The 18,809-nt window shown below is 55.7% G+C and overlaps 4 protein-coding genes across 4 annotated transcripts; 3 read left to right on the top strand and 1 right to left on the bottom strand.

The window, feature by feature from the left end:
* Positions 1 to 115: 115 nt before the first annotated feature.
* On the top strand, positions 116 to 4,849 carry GCG54_00012912 (uncharacterized protein; the record flags this gene model as incomplete). The annotated part of the gene is made up of 1 exon (XM_045412778.1): positions 116 to 4,849. The coding sequence occupies one exon, from the start codon at positions 116 to 118 to the stop codon at positions 4,847 to 4,849; it is 4,734 nt and encodes a 1,577-aa protein (XP_045268784.1).
* Positions 4,850 to 9,986: 5,137 nt separating this feature from the next.
* Positions 9,987 to 11,817, top strand: GCG54_00012913 (putative FAD-dependent monooxygenase; the record flags this gene model as incomplete). The annotated part of the gene is made up of 5 exons (XM_045412779.1): positions 9,987 to 10,403; positions 10,495 to 10,780; positions 11,093 to 11,407; positions 11,475 to 11,510; positions 11,555 to 11,817. Coding segments are annotated over 5 exons (1,317 nt in total), but the record flags the coding sequence as incomplete, so codon positions are not given.
* A 545-nt stretch (positions 11,818 to 12,362) lies between these two features.
* Positions 12,363 to 13,604, bottom strand: GCG54_00012914 (uncharacterized protein; the record flags this gene model as incomplete). The annotated part of the gene is made up of 4 exons (XM_045412780.1): positions 12,363 to 12,674; positions 12,730 to 13,029; positions 13,083 to 13,342; positions 13,391 to 13,604. The coding sequence occupies 4 exons, from the start codon at positions 13,602 to 13,604 to the stop codon at positions 12,363 to 12,365; spliced, it is 1,086 nt and encodes a 361-aa protein (XP_045268786.1).
* Positions 13,605 to 16,693: 3,089 nt separating this feature from the next.
* GCG54_00012915 (putative transporter) lies at positions 16,694 to 18,779 on the top strand (the record flags this gene model as incomplete). The annotated part of the gene is made up of 6 exons (XM_045412781.1): positions 16,694 to 16,930; positions 17,018 to 17,126; positions 17,236 to 17,921; positions 17,975 to 18,168; positions 18,249 to 18,360; positions 18,462 to 18,779. 6 exons carry the CDS (start codon positions 16,694 to 16,696, stop codon positions 18,777 to 18,779), a joined length of 1,656 nt encoding a protein of 551 aa, XP_045268787.1.
* Between the last annotated feature and the right edge of the window lie 30 nt (positions 18,780 to 18,809).

The following is an 18,809-nucleotide window of genomic DNA, read 5'->3' on the forward strand; positions in this document are numbered from 1 at the left end:
GCGTTCTGTCCCTTCCCTCCGTTTCTGGTTTTCGATCGTCACGAAGTAGCTTGTACTCTGTTTCGGCGGTGCTCTGTCGCTCCTTGCCAGTCCTTCATTCTCTCCTTCCGTCACCATGTTTAGCTTATTCAAGACAGTCACGCTCGTGACTGCAGCCATTCTTTCTCTCGCTCCGGTCACTACGGCCTCAACCACTCGACGACAGACCCTGTCCACCAATCTCGACTGCACCAAGCCCGCGACTCACAAGTCGACCTACACCGGTGAGAAAGGCACCTTTGAAGTCCTCTGCGGATGGGATTACGGCGGCGGTGACTATAAGGGTATCAACGTGCCGACATTTGAGGCCTGCGTAAAGGCCTGCGATGCCGAAGAAGCCTGCATCGCCGTAGCCTACGTCTACGACCAGCAGAATTGCTACCTGAAAGACGTGCAGACGCCTGCCACGGCCCTTGCGTGGGTGAACTCTGCACGCAAGACATCCAAGGCTTTAGGGGTCACCTGCGCCGGTGGTGCCTCCAACGGTGCGACCTACGCTGGTGCCAACGGAAACTTCGAGATTGTGTGCGGCGTGGACTACGCCGGCGCCGACATCGCCGCTCTCCAGGTCGCCACTTTCGAAGACTGCATCAAGGCTTGCGACAATGATGCCCGATGCGTGGATGTTTCGTACAGCCATATTGGGAAAACGTGCTGGACCAAGGACCGACTCACCACACCCAACCCCGTGGAAGCCATTTGGACTGCGAAAAAGGCTGTCAAGGAGAAGCCGACGTCGCAGGTCACATGCGTAGGCAACGCTGCTGACGGCACCACGTACAAAGCGACCAAGAGCTCATTTCAGATCCTCTGCGGTGTGGATTACGGGGGCGGGGACATTGGAGCTGCTCAGTACGACACCTTTGAAGAGTGCATGAAGGCATGCGACGTCGACGACCGCTGTGTCGACGTTTCTTACGACCCCCAGGGCAGAAATTGTTGGACGAAGGATACACTTAACACCCTGAATCCCGTTGGCTGGGTTTGGACCGGCAAGAAAATCCAAGATACGACCACCAAACCAGCCGTTTCCAATGCCGTTTCCTGCTCAACGGCTGGGACTAACGGCAAGACCTTCAAGACGACAATCGGAAACGAGTACCAGATCATCTGTGGTCAGGACTACGCTGGGGGAGATCTCAAAGCTGTGGACGCGGCCACCTTCCAGGCTTGTATCGAAACATGCGACAGCACACCCGGCTGTATCGATGTCGCCTACGTGGGGCCAGCGTGCTACATGAAGGATAAGCTCAACACTCTTGTGCAGTCCGCTTGGGTCTCAACCGCCCTTCTCTTCAAGCGACCAAAGGCCCTTACGTGCCAAGCTGACGAATCTCACGACACCGTTTTTACGACCAAGGATGGCCGGCAGTATGACATCCAGTGCGGATACGACCACCCGGGTGGCGACATGAAGATGGTTTACGCGGACAGTTTTCAACTCTGTTTGGAAGCTTGCGATGCTAACGTTGGCTGCCTTGATGTCGCATACAGCGGGGTCGCATGCTACATGAAGGACACCCTCAATCCAAAACAAGCCGCTGGATGGGTGTCTAATGCTCGATACATCGGCATGGCTCCCGTTTCCTCAACATCGATGATCGCTTCCAGTACAACGGCCACTTCAACCTCGGGCACTGCAACAGTCACCCCCATGTCCCAGACTGCGTGTTCCTCTGGATCATCAGATTCATTCATACCCTCCAGAGACCCTGATATCGACCGTTACACTGCGGAGAGACTCACACCAGTCACCTCAGTCACTCTCAACTATGCTGAAAGCCCTGGCAACCGGGTGATGCAGGTCGAGCTGGTGATGAACTCTGCAACTCTCGTTCTCGAAAACTCAGCACGAATCGCCAGCGTCACTTGCAAGAACAGCACCACTGCACAGCCTTCAGAGATGACGTTGTTCTTCAGCAACGAGAACGACGCTTCAAGTGTTTACACCACTTTGACTCAGTCACCTGGTCTGCTTCTCATCACGAACACTGTAGGCTGCAACATCAATACAGCTCGTGGTTTCTGGCAGCTTGATTCAGCAGGCAACACGCCACCAACTTCGTCCTCGTTCACGATCTTTGTCAAAGAGCGAAGGATGATTGACGTGGCTAGCCAAATCACTCTGGTCTACGGCAAAGTTGACGACGCTGGCAAGCAAAGTTACACTTCAACTTCGAGCAATGCTGCTTCGGTACCTTCTGCGCCCATCGGATCCGGGTCCTTGTGCAGTGCATCTGCAACCCTGTCTTCAACTGCTTCATCTTCAGGGTCATCCATCTCAGCCAAGCCCAGCGCGACGGGCTACAGACCTCCGCCAGAGACTCTGGCAGACTTGACCCCCGCAGCACGGGAGCTGTATGACTTCTTTCTCGCCAACATTCAGGTTGAAAACGGAAACATCAAATACAACGTCCCTGCCCAAAAGGGGCAGGAAATTCCAGCAGCAGCGTACAACCCCGATGATCTTGTCGGGCAGCAAGCAGTCGAAGATGCCTTCAAGGAAGCTGGGCTTGACAAACCATCCGATCTCCTCTCTAAGGCGACTGATGGTCTGAAGAAGGTTGCCGCCAACGTCTGTCCGTCTGCTTCAGCCACTGTCAAAAGGACGCTTCTCGAGCCATTCATCCAGGCGCGTCGGGAGCGCCTATCCAAAGCTCGAGCCCGCCGTCTGGGAAACTTCATCAGCAAGCGCCTTGAGGCCCGGGAGACAGACGGCTGGGACATTGCCTGCGACGATACCGTCACAGAGCTTGTTGGCCATCTCCCCGGAGGTGGAGCACTGGAGCTGGTGTGTGCTGGCAAGTCCCTCTACGACAACCGCGACGCTATCAAGTGCCTCTTTGGCGGTTGTCAGACAGTTACATACATCACCACCAAGACTACCACGTATGATTTCAACTACTCTTGGACCATGAACTTTCCGACCATCTCCCAGGTTCTGAAGTATGGCCCCGGGAGCAAGGCGCTGTCCTGCGTCAACTGCGGGTTCTCTGTCACGAGCATATCGTTTACCGGGAAGATAATCGTGGTGGTGACCAATGGAAACCTCCAGATCAAGCAAGCAGACGTGACCCCAGGAATTGCAGGGACTGCGTACATGATTGCGAGGCTTCAGTCAGATGGCCCATGGCAGGGCACTTGGAATCACAACTACAACTCTCTGGATCTCGGTCCCATCCAGATGGATGGTGCCTTCAGGATCAACCCCACAGTTCTGTACGGCGTTGGAATTGACTTCTCCACGGACTCAAAAGTTGATGTCACCGGCGGAGCTCGCTTCTCCTGGAGCAATGCCGACGCTTCCATCAACATACTCCAGAGCAGGTTGACGAACCAGAGAAATTGGCAACCGTCCGTTGAGTTCACCTTTCCCTCCTTCAAGCAGGGCTCGGCAGTCAGTCTTAAACCGTACATGAGATGGATCGTCAAGATCAAAGTCGACATCTACGGCATGGTCCACATCAACCCCTTCATTACCTCACAGACCGTCGCCGGTATCGACTCTTCGTACTCCTTCACAGCAACAAGCAATTGCCCGGCTAACAACCTTTTGGTCAACAACTTCGTCTACAGTGCCAACACTATCGGGTTCGGCGATGGTAACTCTGCCGTGCTTTACAGCGGTCAGGCGGGCAGCGCTAAGCGGTGCCTACCGGTGCCAGGCATCACCCCCTCGCCGGAAGAAATAGCGTCGCTGAGGAACGTTGGCCAGAACTTCTGCACCAAGTACATCAACTACAGGCCTCCTTCAACTTGGACGTACGTCACCGAGACTTCGACCGTCCCGAGCACCACCACGACATTCGTGACCACGACTGTCACCACCACTTCGACCGTTTACTCAGCCGTCACGACAAGCTTTGATAGCTATTTGACGAGAACATTCTCCGCCCGGACAGTGACTGTCACGGCGAGCGACAAGACCGCCAGATTCGCATACCTAAACTTCAGGCGAGGGCTGGATGTGCACACTCCAACGCCCACTGCAGGCCCAAACAGGCGCGCTGTGGGTGGTGTTGTTGCTCAAGCTACGCCGACTATGGTCAAAGACTGGGACGCCACCAAAATCTCATTCGCCTGCAAGCAGATTGCCACAGGTACGGAAACCAACACCTACACAACCACCACAACGACGACATCGGGGGTCGTCACTGCCACCGGGACCATCACAAAGAATGCACAGGGTCCACTCCAGACGTATACTTACACCATCTCCTCTACACGCTTCATGGGAATTGCAACGGCTACAGTGGCAGGCACCGTCGCTACAGAAACCGTCTGCCCGCCCTCGCCTGTGAACACATGCTTCAAGATCAAGGTCCACGGTTGTCCCTGGGTAGAAGACAAATACATCCGCTACCATCAATACGGCTCTTTCCAGCCCGAGTCCTGGTATGGCACTGACTACGTCTTCTACCTCACCACCGAGGGTCATCTCATGGGATACATCCCCGGAGGCCCATCGCTGGTTCTCGGAACTTCGTACCCGTACGTCAGCGACAACTATTGGGGCGAGGTGTACATGAAACCCATGGACCAGTCTTTCAACGGCTACACTTTGGCCAAATGTGCCAAGGACTCTGACCCATGCTCCAAGGGGCTCACTTGCTCCATCATCGACGCGGGAGGCGTGGAAAGGTTTGGGATGTCGCTGCAGGTTCCCGACTTTCAGGCCAACTCATACTATAGGGACGATGGAAGAAGCAGCAACTCTTTCCGTCCTGCGTGGTATAAGCTGCCGGACACAAGTTGGTACAAGTGGCTTCCGTTCACGATGACTTATGAGGATGTGCCATGTCCTTGCTAAGTTCTGGTCAGATGGGATGTGAAAAGACTTTGGGTGCTGGCCTCTGATATTTCTTCAAAGTCATGTCGCGCATACTATTTATTGAACAATAACTTGTAACAACTAATTAGTAATTAAATCTTCAACCTCACAATGAGATGTTCGGTATACGAGTTCCGCCATCAGGTTCAAGTGAGTGGGTGCTCAGATGTCTTTTGTAGTCTTAACGGCTGGGCTATAGAGCTTTCTACGACATCTCATCGAGTGACTAAAGCGAAGCGTGGAACGAACATAGAGTTTATCAAGTCACCTCACGACTGCACCATTATTAGGTCATTTTATTAACACTTCTGCGACTCGGGCGGACAGTGAAAATGCCACAGTGGTAACAAATACGAAAAAGACGACAACGATGACGACGACAATAACACCAACTATACCAACGACAATAGTGGTCACATTAGGGAAAGTGATAGGTGTACTCGTCTTTGAACATAACAGTTAGTGGACCGCCCGGCTAATTGGAAGTGCTCGTTCGGACAGCAAAACTCTTCATGAAAACCATCTCTCGTATCCTGGAGGTTCCTATCCAAGCGAAGGATAGGCTAAGATAATCCCTTCTCTCGACTGGTGCAAATATTGTTTTTCCCTCCTTGCGAGGTAGCAGTGGTATCCCCAGAAGTAATAGATCTATCGTATGTTGTATCAAATATGTAAGCAAGTCTCGACGAACGAAGCTTTCCCAGAACCACGGCATCCATAACCAGTGTCTTCAATAAAGCCCCAGTCGTCTCCATTTACAGGCACTCTCGTTCACTAGCGCAAAGTGTAATTTTCATCGTGAGTTCTCTTTCGATCATTCACTGCCAATAAAGGTGACCCTTGATTTTATCTTGGCGTATGAGGTCCCTTGACTTCAAGACACCGACCCCATTTCAATATTTCCCCTAGCCCAAGTAACTTTCCGGCTCCCTCGTCCTCCCTCGGCTACCCACGGAGCTATGCCGGGTGGATTTTACTAAGGCGAGTCCCATCGTATCTGCGAACGCGTGGATCCTGCAGGAGCGTTTCTTGCTTGAATCCCTACAAGCGCGTGATGAACGTGTCACCTTTTCAGAGTACTGCAGCTCTTAGTAGTATGATTCATTTCATGTGTGAGGCAATCTTTCAACAAACTTCTCGCGAAGGATGAGACTTAGACTGAGACTGTTGTTGGTGGCCCTTCTTAGCCAGGCAGCCACATTAATCACGGAACGCCGAGCATATTGATGGATAAGTAGTAGGTCCTGTATTCGCGGATGCACAGGCTTGAGAGACCGTCTCAAACGCCCCGAGAGTCAGGGTGTGTTATGTGACTAGGGAGCGTAAGAAAAGCTTGTCAGTGACAAGCCATCAAAGTCTAGACCATTGAAAGCCGGTCAACGTTGAGTGAAGTGATGAGAGCGGTTCAGGGGCGAAGGCATCAAGACATCCTCGTGACAGCAAAGTGAGATGAGCTCTCATCGACCCCTTCGAAGCTTCATGGGCGAGAGTCATGATGTAACATTCGGAAACATACATGCCTCCCAAGCCTGTCGCTAACTTAGGCAAGCTCTTCATAGTCGGACCCGAAGTTCTCCCTTGACATCGTCCACGGGCCCATGGAAAAACCGCTCGTTTAGGCAAGGCATACGCGACGGCTCTTGACTACTCGATTGGGAACGAGAAAACTTCACCGGGACGGAGCTGCTTTCCGATGACACTCAAAGCGCCATGTCTCCGTGTTCGTTGGGACCAGTAACCTGCCTGCATGCAAGCCAACCCAGGAAATTGGGAACAAATCCATACCTGCACCAAGGATCCAGGGCTCGACGGTCTGGACAACTTCATGGGACGACACACGGCGGGCAGCAAGAAGCTTCCATGCCGTCGGCGGACGCCCGACTCCTCACCTGCAAGCTGTGACTCCCCATCGGCTGGGGCTCGCCACTATTTCTCCGCCGGACATGGTGATATTATTCGACGCCGCCCGATCGCCCCCTCTGGCGCCAACAACCTCATCCAGACCTCTGGACCAATATCCCAGGTTTCTGAAGGGCAAGTAACATCGGTACCATGGACGAACAAAACTCTATGAAGAGCCCATGGCTTGCGTTGTATCGACAGGGCTACAGCATCTGGCCCCCATGCTGTCACTTCTCACTCGTCGACGCAGCCCTGATGGGTCCTCCGCGCCCTCCCCTGCGCAGCTTGGGGGTCCTGGGAGGGGTGGTGGTCATCAAAAATCTTCAACACGGCACCCCCCGCTCGCTCGCCTACGACTCCACCGGAGGAAAGATTCCCAGAGATTTCCAGGCTCGAGGGGAGAATCTGGCCCCCTTCGCTTCGCGTCGCTTGCCTCAGGGGCCATCAGGCAGTCGAGGCGCGCGAGATGATGGCTCCTGCTTGACGATAGGGTAGATAGGGCGGCGGAGGGACTCCGACCGAGTGGAAATGTGAGCGGCTGCGTTGTGACTCTTTTGGAGACGGGAAACACGTTGAATGAACGGTGTGAACAGCAGTGCACTGCGTCCGTAACGAACTTGCATTGCGGCATCTTGGCTGGTGCCTCGTGTCGGCAGATGCGAGTCTCGGTGCGGCGTGATTTATGCAGTGCATCTGCAACACATGGGAAATGGCGAGGCACGCAAGAGTATGCGCGCATCGCTTGCATCCGCCACACCATTCGCTGGAAGATCCAGGCGATCGGTGCCGTTGAGAGGGGGGAAGATCCAGGGGCGGGCACCATCAGTTTCGTAACCAGAACGTCAGTGATCGGAGCATTTCCCATAGACGGGTTCGATCTGATGGTATGTTTGTCAAATGAAAACAGTCAGAACCTTGAACCAACGATGGGCGTGAAGCTCTACCGTAGCTCTGATGGAACGATCAATCGAGCCCAAGGGAAATAGGACCGACAAGTGCCGCCGCCGCCAACGTTACGTTCCATCCCGAGGCTTCGACCGGAAAAATTAGGTAGAAAAAAAGTTCTTACGACGACCGTTTTGCTGCTGCGCCGTACGCTATTGCGACCCAGGAACGGTTTCGGGCAGGATTTCCCTCGTTTACATGACACGGAAACCGGACGCCTTACCAGATTCATGGCGGCGATGCGAGAGGGAAATCACCGAAAAGAACCGGCGTGGGATGCAGCTAACGTAGGCTGGAAGGTGTGCTTCGCTGCGCCGTTGCGCTGCATCGGCCCATCGACAGGGGGTGTTTTCTTGGGATGGCAGACCGGTAGAGACAGAAAAGTCTGATTTGCGGCCGATGGGACTCTCTTCGGCGCATCTTTCCTCCCGCGATCGAATCGAGAGGAAGTTCTGGCATACTCACAGTGAATTCATGTTTGAGGGGGCCCGGATCAATCTCGGGTCCAGGAATCGAACAACAGGAAGCTTCAATGTCATCCAATATCTCGGGTTTAAGAGGCTGGAATATGCTCAGGCCCTCGAAACCCAGGTCTGGCGTGGCGTAAACTGGGCCAATGGGTTGGCCTCAGAGGGCAGAGCGGCCTGTGTGCCGGCAAGGCATCCCTTGTGAAGTTCAGGGACAGGAAAGGGCTGGTGGTCTGGTAACGAATGCGACCATCCTTGGGAAATGTCGTTGACTGGCTGCGCGGTTGGTGCGCTACAAAGAGTCGACGACGGTGGAGTTTTCTGTTCTGTTTTTTGCCTGGGTCACGGCATAGCGTTCCCGGAGAAGCATCCACTCGAGAAAATGCTTAGCCATGAATGGACTGGAGGGCAAGGCCGGCGAGCTTGTGTGGCTCTGGGGGAGGAGAAATGGCAACTTGCAAGGAGGAGAAACCACCACACCAACACGAAATCCGACCACTTTTTTCTCTTCTTCGCCCTGTGGACAGGGCTCCTCGGTGGGATTACTATGGTGTTATGGGTAAGTATTAGCCCAAGCCACGTATCGTGGGGACTGACGGTCCCACGGGAAGCTCTGGAATAACTGCTGAGTGGCCGGTCTTTCGCCTGCGATCGATGTACCGCCCCTGGTCTGCTTGAGCCACAGCTACCTGTACAAGGGCTAAAACTTTGGCCTGATACCGCAGTACGTACGGGCCCAGTTGCGAACTTTTGCTTTCGCTGTGCCTGCTACCTCCACCCCCTTTAGCCACTCCGAGATTAGCGGTCCTGGCTGGGCCAGCATCCCCTGGCCCGCTGTGCCAGACCGAAGGACGAAGGAGTGTGGTTTCGCAGCCATCTCTTCTGTCTGGACAACTCGATAATTTTTCAGGTGAGGCTTCTTTGGATGGACAGTCGATGTCCGAAGTCAATTGGTTGTCATTGACAGACGTCAAAGACGGATTGACAGATATCGATGCTGTCAGATCGTAGTGTGGTTGCGGCATCCCACCGCCGCGCTCTGTCATTTGCACAGACCTCGAAATACGACAGAGATCATTAGCCGACGAGACGCCCTCCGCTTCCCTCCCGCTCCCGCTCTGCCTTACCGGCGAAGTTACCACCTAGGGAGGTCGCTGAAGGAAATGGCGCCGGGAGGCTGCCGTAAGGGTCTCTGGGCCGCCAGCACCCGTCGACGGCGTCTCTTAGGTGGTGTGGACAGTGGCGCCGGGGAGGTGCTCCGCGATCCTCCCGTGCCAAGGGTCTCTCTCGCTAGGAGATCCTGGCCCTCAAAACCCCCTGACATCAGGCGACTCTGCGTCCTCGTCCACTTGGGGTCCAGGGCATGGGAAGTGGGATTAGAGTTTTCGGTTCAACATTAGCAGCGGGGTGGTTCGATAAGTCGAGAAACGGGGCCCTCTATGGATAGACAGAGTGAAATTGGACGTCCACAAGCATCGGAAGTGCCATCTCAAGCACCGGAAGTGCCTTCTGGGTGACTGAGTCCAACATAGCACAGCCAAGCCAAGCCAGCTGAGCGCCAATTGCTAATACACGCCACTGGTAACATACATTACAACAACTGCAGTTCAGCATTAACTTGTCATTGGTGCCGTTTCCCGCCATTGCGTTTCATTTGGCTGCTCACCCTGTTGCTTACGCTTGCTCCCGCTGCGTCTGCACCGCACATCAAAAAGCAAAACGTCTTGGTCTGCCAGCCGAGTAACATAACCCCTACCTTTAATCCATAATTCGTCAAACGCCGTTTTACCGAGAGACAAAGAGCCACAGCCATGGCGGCCCAAGACTCCTCAGCACAGCAAGGGCCCCTCCCCGTGATCATCATCGGCGCCGGCGTCAGCGGCCTGCTGCTCGCCCAGTACCTGCGCAAGAACGGCGTGCCCTTCCGCATCTTCGAGCGCGACACGGACCTCACCACCCGCGGCGTCGGTTGGGGCCTGACGCTGCACTGGTCGCTGCCGGCGCTGCGGTCTCTGCTGCCCGAGGACCTGGTCGCCCGCCTGCCCGAGGCCTACGTCGACCGCGCCGCCGTCGCGAGGGGCGAGGCCTCCGCGTTCCCCTTCTTCGACCTCAGCACCGGCGAGTTGAAGGGTGCAAGCCCCCGCGCGCCGGAGAGTCTGCGGATCAGGGTTACGAGGGAGAGGTTGCGTCGGCTTGTTGCGACCGGCATCGACATCCAGGTATGTATGATTCGCGATTTTTACCTTTTTAGATTATGGGGCTCTCTCTTTTCACTCGGCAGCCAGATCCTGATGCTGAGTTGCAATATAGTGGGGGAAGGGCTTCGCTAGCTACGAGGAAAAGGAGGACTCCGTCGTCGTGTCGTTCGAGGACGGCTCAACGTGCGCCGGTCGCGTGCTCGTCGCATGCGACGGAGGCGCATCCCGAGTGCGGACGCAGCTTTTCCCGGATCACCACCAGAGGCACCGGATCCCGGTCCGGGTTCTTGGCCTCAAAGTGTTTCTGTCCCCCGAAGAGATGGAGCCGATCCGGAAGCTTGATCCCTTCTTCCTGCAAGGGACGTCGTCTCAGAACGACACTTTTCTGTATCTTAGCAGTGAGTACCTCTTTTTGTCATTCTTTTCTCATCCAACGTTGCATTCGATTCCTCTCTCCCCTCTTCTTGGCTTCTGGTTTCCCGACGATGGTGAGGGACGATGATCCGAGATCAACCGTATCGCCGAGGCAGGGTAGTCCCTGATCGTGGGCGCAAATCCCCAGCGCGCTATCGAAGGGCGGAGAAAACCTTGATCTCGAGCTATGCCGAATCCCTCATCGACCCCTCCTAGCATCGTCTTTCTGGAAACGCTGCTTTGCGCGCGGCATGGAAAAAGACTAACACGAACTTTGTGCGTTCCTTCTACCGCAGTGCTCGACGCCCCTGGAAACAATAATGACAGCACGGACAAGTACAGCTGCCAGATGTGCATCTCGTGGCCGGATCGTCCGGGTTTCTTGGGCAAGCCGGAGGCGACGGGATTTCCGGAGACCAACGGCGGCAGACTCGATCTCATCAGGTCGTTCGCCGGCGGCTGGTCGGAGCCGTTTCGCTCCCTTGCACTCGGCATTCCTGCTGACACCGACGTGAAACAACTCGAGCTCTTCGACTACCCTCCGCCAAAGGGTCTTCGTTCATCAGGACGGGCGGTTTTGATGGGTGACGCCTTCCACGCCATGGCAATGTGTAAGTCGCCGAGCCGCCCCTATAGCATTGAAGCTTTCATGTTTTTGGCTTCCATCCTCCTTGTTAGCCGATGAGTTTCCCGGTGGGATCCTTCGGGAGAAGGGTTCGTCTCAAATTAACGAGAATGATGGCTGACGGCACGCACAGACAGAGGCGAGGGTGCGAACCACGCCATCCTCGACGTCCTGGATTTCGCAGAGGCCGTGGGCCCGAAATTGCTGGGCGGCGCCGGCTTCCCGGAGCTCAGGGCGGCCATGGACGCCTACGAAGATGCCGTCGTCGCCAGAGCGCGGCCCGGCGTGCTGGCGTCGCGGCGGGCCTGTCTGGACGCGCACGACTGGCCCAAGATTAGCCCTACGAGCCCGCTCCTCAGCAAGCGGGAGATGAAGCTTCACTTTGATGAAGAGTAAGATAGATTCAGGATAGACTCAGGATACCACTTTAGATTAATAGACGTGCATCGCCGTGGCCATCGCGTACACCGCATTCTTGGGAATGAAGAGTGGGAAAAGATTTGCATTGCCCATCGTTCGACTCCCCATATGTTCCTCGTGAAGTGGGATCTGGAGGGGGATTGAATCATGAGCATGAGCCACGTAATTGTGCCCCAGTTGGCTGGTGGAGAGCGATCAGCAGCCCGTGCAGTCCATGTCCCCTATTTTTACTGCTCATGATTTCCGATCGAGAGTCGCATTCGCTGACGGGAAGATGGTGATACTGAGGATTCCCTCGTCTAGATGCAACTCTGGGGTCGGACTTTGGAGTCCCCTGATGGGAAGTGATCGCTCACAAAAATCGAAACTGGTGATGATGATGGGAAAATGCCCCCCGAACGCCTGTTTGTAGATCTATCGATGTCTCGATTCTTGTTCTAATACCCTTACACATTATCATGTACATCTTTATGTATTGTGCCGTAGCCGCTGTGTCAACCGTACAATCATTTCGTCCAAACTCAAACCGAGTCTTTCGAGTCCCTCCTTCGTGTGGACCCTTTGCCTTGTACTCTGTCGTCGACCTGGACGCTGTACGTGACGGACTTCATGATGTTGCCGGGGAGGATGTTCTCCTCGCTGCCGTTGTCGCCCTTGCTGTGGTTCGCCGAGGCGAAGACGCTCTTGTCGTGGTTCATGTCGCTGAGCTTGTACCGCTCGGCGTGCTTCATCCCGCTGCGTCCGTGGGAGGAGCCACCGGAGTATTTCGAGCGGTAGTCTTTCGCCTTTTTCATGCACACGGGTGCGAGGAAGGGGAGTGAGGAAACAATGTTCTGTGCCGCTCGTTAGCATTATGAGACGAACAACCGGGGCTTGGCAATTGCTTACACCAACGTTGAACTCGATGGTTCCCCACAATACCAGCATTGTCGAGTTTCCGTCGCCAAATTGGATGCGATTGATTTCGAGGTATCGCAGAATTGAGCAGAGCGTCGTGAAGAGACCCAGCAGGAAAATGGCGATGAGGCCGACCTTCTTCTCCAAGCGAATGTTGAGCTTGAGAAGAACCGGGATGGGGAGTAGGGCCACGACCACGTCAGAGACGATGGTGACCACGGCGTACGCAGTGAAAGACGGGCCTGGGGCCAGACAAGTGCCAGGGAGTGTCGGGTTCCATGACCTGGCAACCTATCGGGAGAAAGTCAGTAATGTGTGGTCATAGTGGTATGAAACCTTCTTACAGGAGTGCATGCAAAAACGAGAGAAAACGCGCATCCCAAGTGAGCGATAAACACAATGATGATGGTCATCCAGACTACCCGGCGGTAACTCTTCTGATCGGTGCCTTTGAGCAGGCGCAGGTAACTGATCAAGAGTGCAATCTTGAAGAAGCTGATCCCAATCTGGTAGATCGGGCGGCCAGCAAAGTTGATTCGTGTGTACTGAATCAAGTTCGCCTGGGGACGAAGCTTGATGGGCAACCCGAGACCATATCTCGTTTCTGTAATCGTCAAAAGATATCCATGACGCTGACAGCTGTGTTACTTACGACCGATAGTAAGACCCGAGTAAGCGAGCGCAAAAACCACCGATAGCAGAGACATCCAGTCATCCGAAGCCAGACCTCTGGCGGTGTGCCGGATGTACAGTCGAGACCCCACGATGAGGACTGACAGCACCGACAGAACGGTGCAGATGGCGATGATGGTCGGCCACTGCGAGATGGCCTCGACCTCGGGAGTGGCGTTCAATACCCAGCCCATGGCGTAATGTGCTGCGGGTAGCTGCCGTTTGTGACCCAATAGACTAGATCGATAGGGAAGAAGAGCCGCACGCTTTGTGGCTTCAAGACATGAACGAACTTTACAAGACAACGACCAACACGCGCGAGGAAATCAGCGAAGGGTCCAGAGGGGAATAAATCAAGCCAACAAGTAAGGGGACTTTGGAGGAGGCGCCGGCGGACTGGTAAAGAAGAAGCCTAGCCTGCAGATTTGGGAAGCAAGGGAACAAACAGACAACGGTGGAGAGGCCGAAGAACCGTTCAGCTCCACGAGGGCGTTGAATCGACGCGGACTGGGGGGAGCCGCTTTAATCTTTATTACCTCTGGCCCTGCTCCTTTCTGTGTGCTGCTGGCTGGGAGATCACCTTATCCACCACGAATAAGGCAGCTGGGCCAGTGACAAGTGTTGCTTTTGGTGTCTTCCCGCTCGAGCTTTCCGCAGTTTCGGTAAGCCCCTTTGCAAGTCTGCTACCGACTGGGTCACGACATTTCAGATGGAGGAGGGGGTGGTGGTCGATGACGGGGTAAGGTAGGGGACCTAGGAGAGATGGAGGGATCTTTTGGGTCGTGGGAGTGATTTGATCTGGCGTGCAGAGAACATCGCAGCTGAGGGGTGCCTTGCCAAAGGAAACTCCCGATCCTCAAATGTCTCAACTATCGCAAGGATGCATCTTTCACGCCAATTCCGAACAATTTGATAGGGTTTTGCCAGGCCGCGGGAGTCGTGCGCGGCCAAGACTGGCATGGCCTTGCATGGCCAATGAACGGGCCCGCACCGCATATTCACGGAGCGCGGAGGAAATCAGCGATGCCACTCCGGGTGGATTCCCTCTTCTCTAACCTCTGCAAGGTGACATTGGAAAAGCCGAGGAGCCTGGGTGCTTATTTGGGGGATCAACGAGGTCCCCGCCGCGAATGCACAGGTGCATCGCTTGACTTCCTCGCCGGCGGTGGTCTCTGGCTGAGGCAAGTCGGGGAAGGGTGCGTGTGTAGACTGGCATCCTCCGCCAAGAAAAAGACGCTTGTCTCGTTTCCGAACCTTTGCTTCTTCCTTCGCTTCCCAAGCTTCCACGGTTTCCATTATGCCGTCCGGAGTGCCATCCGAAGGGGCAGGAGGCCGGGATGACAAAAGAACATTAAGCTATCGCTTTCGGTCCCTGGAGAGGGATGGTGCAACAAGCTACGGCGGCGTGTGAACATGGGTTGTCGCTGTTCAAGCTGCATCTGGATCTGGGAATGGAAACGTTGGAAGCTAAAGATGGCCGAAAAAAATTGACCGCACACCACCTCCGAATTCCCAAAAGAAGACTTGACTGGCACACTGGTCAATTGCGGCGAGAAAGGCGAGGGGAGTGGGAGGGACGGGAACAGACGAGCGGACGGTATCTGTCAAACCCGTCCAAACGGTGCGTCTATTGCTGTGCCGCCTCTTTGCTCCAAGGCAAGGCGAGGCGAAAGTTTCTGCTCGACACAATGTCGTGCGAACCTCTGACCCGGGCAGAAGATTAATATCGTTCGACGGCAGAAGCGTAAATTTGACACTTTGGCATGTCCAGCAAATACCGCGCTGCCCGTCCACGCTCTTTGGGAGCCCGCCTTGCTGTTATTAAAAAAGGCGCCCCCAACAATAACGTGGTCGGTCGCACTGCCCCCGCCCAGAGACCACGATTTCGAAGCACTTTATCTCTCATTTTTTTGTGGTTAACAGAGTCCTGAAATCCTGCGTCATGACTCTTGTTCAGGACCAGCTGGTGGGCTCAGTACCCGTTTGCTGTTTCTCAGGTGGACGTTCTTAACAACGCCGCCACATTACGGACCTCGTTCCGGTGGATGGGGAGATAAGAATCAGCAGAGAGCGCCGCCTTGCGGATGGGGAATGTGATGGGGCTCCTTCACCATCGTCCCCTTCGTCGCCACCATCAGCCTGGATCCCCGCGCGCACTCTGAAGAGCGGGCCGGTCTGGCGAGATGGGAGCAGACGGCTCTGGCTTTGGCGCTCGATCATAGGCTCACCTGCGATGCGGCCGGATATGAATGGGACTGCTTTCAATGGGGCCCTCGACGGGGATGCTGGCAACGTCGGCCACTCTTGTTCTTGTTCCCACCGTTTCTGCGCCTTCAACCTGGATCCAGTCCTCAGCTGAGGGTGCATCATTCACCTTGTCACTGGTCTCATCCTATGCGTCCGTAGACGGCGATGCTCGGCTCTCGAACTGGAGGTCCAGGTTGCGTGCATCGGTGGCCGGGGGGTGTGAGGTGAGCTCGTTGGCGAGAGTGACGAGGCGAGGGTCGGCCCTGGTCGAGAAAAAGGTATCCAGGGTCCCCCCCTCGTACCCTGCAATCCCCTCCCTCCGCCCCGACCGCGCAAACCTTGCAAAATGCAGGCGGGGATCGGGGAGCTGCGCCGTACGGCACTACGAGCTCCCAGGTAGCTTAGAGGCTTGGCTTCAGAGGCACAGGATGGGTTACATTAAAAGGAAATGTTGAAAAATGCTGCACCACGAGGGGGCGGATGTAGTAGCAAGCACTTGCGTGCAGCTTGGTGTGAGGTGCATCTTCCAAGCTGCTCCAACAAGAACCACAACGCCGTGCTTCTGGGCCCTCCTCGAACCAGAATCGGAACCAGATTCATAATTGAATGGGAACATCACCTTGCCCGACGTAAACAGGGGTAGCAGTTACACTTGCAGGATTAATCAGAGCGGCCGAATCAGCTCTTGTCCTCCCTCGTTGCTTCTTCCTCCCTCTCTTCATTACTACCATCCCATCCCATCCCTTCTCGGCCGACAGCGTTTTATTTTCCTCGCCGTCGCTTTTTTTTCTTTTCCATCTGACACCTCTTTTATTTTCGCTGATCAGCAAAACTCTAAGTGTTCAGCAGCTCCGCAGCGGAAGCCTGTGCGCCCTCCTCGTCGATCACAGACATCGTGCTTTGGGTCGTACCGGGCTTGTAATTCCAGGGCGTCACGTCACACTCGTCCACTTTGCGCTTGCATATTGCTTTCTTCTTTAATTCACTTTATTTTGTAACCTCTTTCTCGAAAACACCCTAGTTCCAGAAACACGCCATGTCCATGGACGAGAAGAACCCAAAGGACCTCGTGAGCTCGGCTGCGTCCGACCACGATGCCTCGTCCTCCGGCTCCGTCGACGGGGCCTGGAAGTTCCTCAACGACCACCGCGAGGCCGGCGGCGACACCAGCTCGGTCGACATCAATGCGCTCCGCCGCAAGATTGACTGGCACATCGTGCCCCTCATGTTCGGATGCTACACGATGCAGTTCCTGGACAAGGTCATCCTCAACGTGCGTCTCACCCCCTTTCGGGCGCTTGCTTCTGCGATCCAGGCGTATCTCCTGAGAGTAAAACAGTAATCTGATGAGTGACAACAGTACGCGGCCGTGATGGGTCTTAACAAGGACCTCAAGCTGGTCGGAAACGACTTCTCCAACATTGCCACGTTCCTCTTCGTGGGTTTGTTGTGCTTCGAGATTCCAAACAGTACGTTCATCCCCCCGCCTCGCTTGAGGAAGAAGAAAAGCAAAGCGTGGTCTCGTGGACGAGGCTTCAGAAAAGCAAAGAGGGATGCACTGACACCCACACCCCGCAGTCTACTTTCTCCAGATGGTTCCCGCCGCCAAATGGCTGGGCATCAACGTGATCCTCTGGGGCACCGCGACCGCCTGCGGTGCCGCCGCCCACAACTACACCTCCCTGCTCGTCTCGCGCGTCTTCCTGGGAATCTTCGAGGCGACCATCGGCCCGTCCCTTATGCTTATCAGCTCCCAGTGGTACACCAAGTCCGAGCAGGCCCCGCGCTTCTCCTTCTGGTACCTGGGCCTCCGCCTCGGCCAGATCCTCGGCGGCGCCATCTCCTACGGCTTCCAGCACGTCGCCCCCGGCGCNCTCGGCCTCGGCCAGATCCTCGGCGGCGCCATCTCCTACGGCTTCCAGCACGTCGCCCCCCGCGCCGGCCTCGCGGGCTGGCGCATCATGTTCGTCGTCCTCGGCTGCGTCACCGTCACCATNGTCGCCCCCGGCGCCGGCCTCGCGGGCTGGCGCATCATGTTCGTCGTCCTCGGCTGCGTCCCCGTCACCATCGGCCTGACCACGTTGTTTTTCGTCCCGGACACCCCGATGAAGGCCCGCTGGCTGAGCGACACCGAGAAGGTCGCCCTGCTGAAGCACGTCAGCGTCAACCAGACCGGCATCGAAAGCCGCAAGTTCCGTCCCAAGCAGATCCTCGAGGCGCTCATGGACCCTCAGATGTACCTGATGACCATTGCCGTTGTCCTCGTGCGTACCGCAAAACCCCTGACAACTTTCTGCCCTCGCTAACAAGCCCGCAGCTTTCCGTCTCCAGCGGTGTCGTCACCACCTACTCTGCCACTCTTATCCGCAACCTGGGCTACGACTCCAAGCACGCCGCCCTGATGAACATGCCCTCCGGTGTTGTGAGCATCTTCTTCACGCTCCTCGTCGGATACGGTATTCGCTACCAGTCGAACCGCTGGGCCTGGATTGTCGCCTGCATCATCCCAGCGTATGTCACAAACAAACTCGTTCGAGAGAAGGGGGAGAACGGTAGAAATAAGAAAAACCTTGCTAATCTTCGCGCTCCAGCATCATCGGTGGCGCTCTGATGTCTTTCCTCCCCGTGAGCAACCGCGCCGGCTGCCTCGCGGGCATCTACCTCGTCAACGCCGTCGTCGCTCCGTTGACCGTGTTCTACGCCGTAAGTAGCCTAGCCCCTCCTCATTCTCTCCCCACGTGAAGTTTTGGAGTGAGACACGGCAGATGAAGAAAAGAAGTGTGTCTAACGGGAAAATTCTTCAGTGGACCGCCGCCAACTTTGGTGGCGCTACCAAGCGCGCCTTCGCCGCCGCCATCGTCAGCGGATCCTTCTCCCTCGGCAACATTATCGGCCCGCAGACCTTCCAGGCCCGCGACGCCCCCGACTACCGCCCGGCCAAGATCGCCGTCATGGGCACCCAGGCCGGCTGCGCCGTCGTCACGCTGGCCCTGTACGCCTACTACCGCTGGGAGAACAAGAGACGCGGGGCCAAGCAGCAGTCCGAGGACGCCTTCATGGCCCCCGAGGTCTGGGCCTCGATGACTGATAAGGAGAACAAGCAGTTCCGCTACAGCTACTAGACCCGGGCTATCAATACCCGGAAGGTGGAA

This window comes from Colletotrichum gloeosporioides (assembly GCF_011800055.1).
Source record: "Colletotrichum gloeosporioides strain Lc1 chromosome Unknown consensus_16, whole genome shotgun sequence".
NCBI classification, from domain to species: domain Eukaryota; kingdom Fungi; phylum Ascomycota; class Sordariomycetes; order Glomerellales; family Glomerellaceae; genus Colletotrichum; species Colletotrichum gloeosporioides.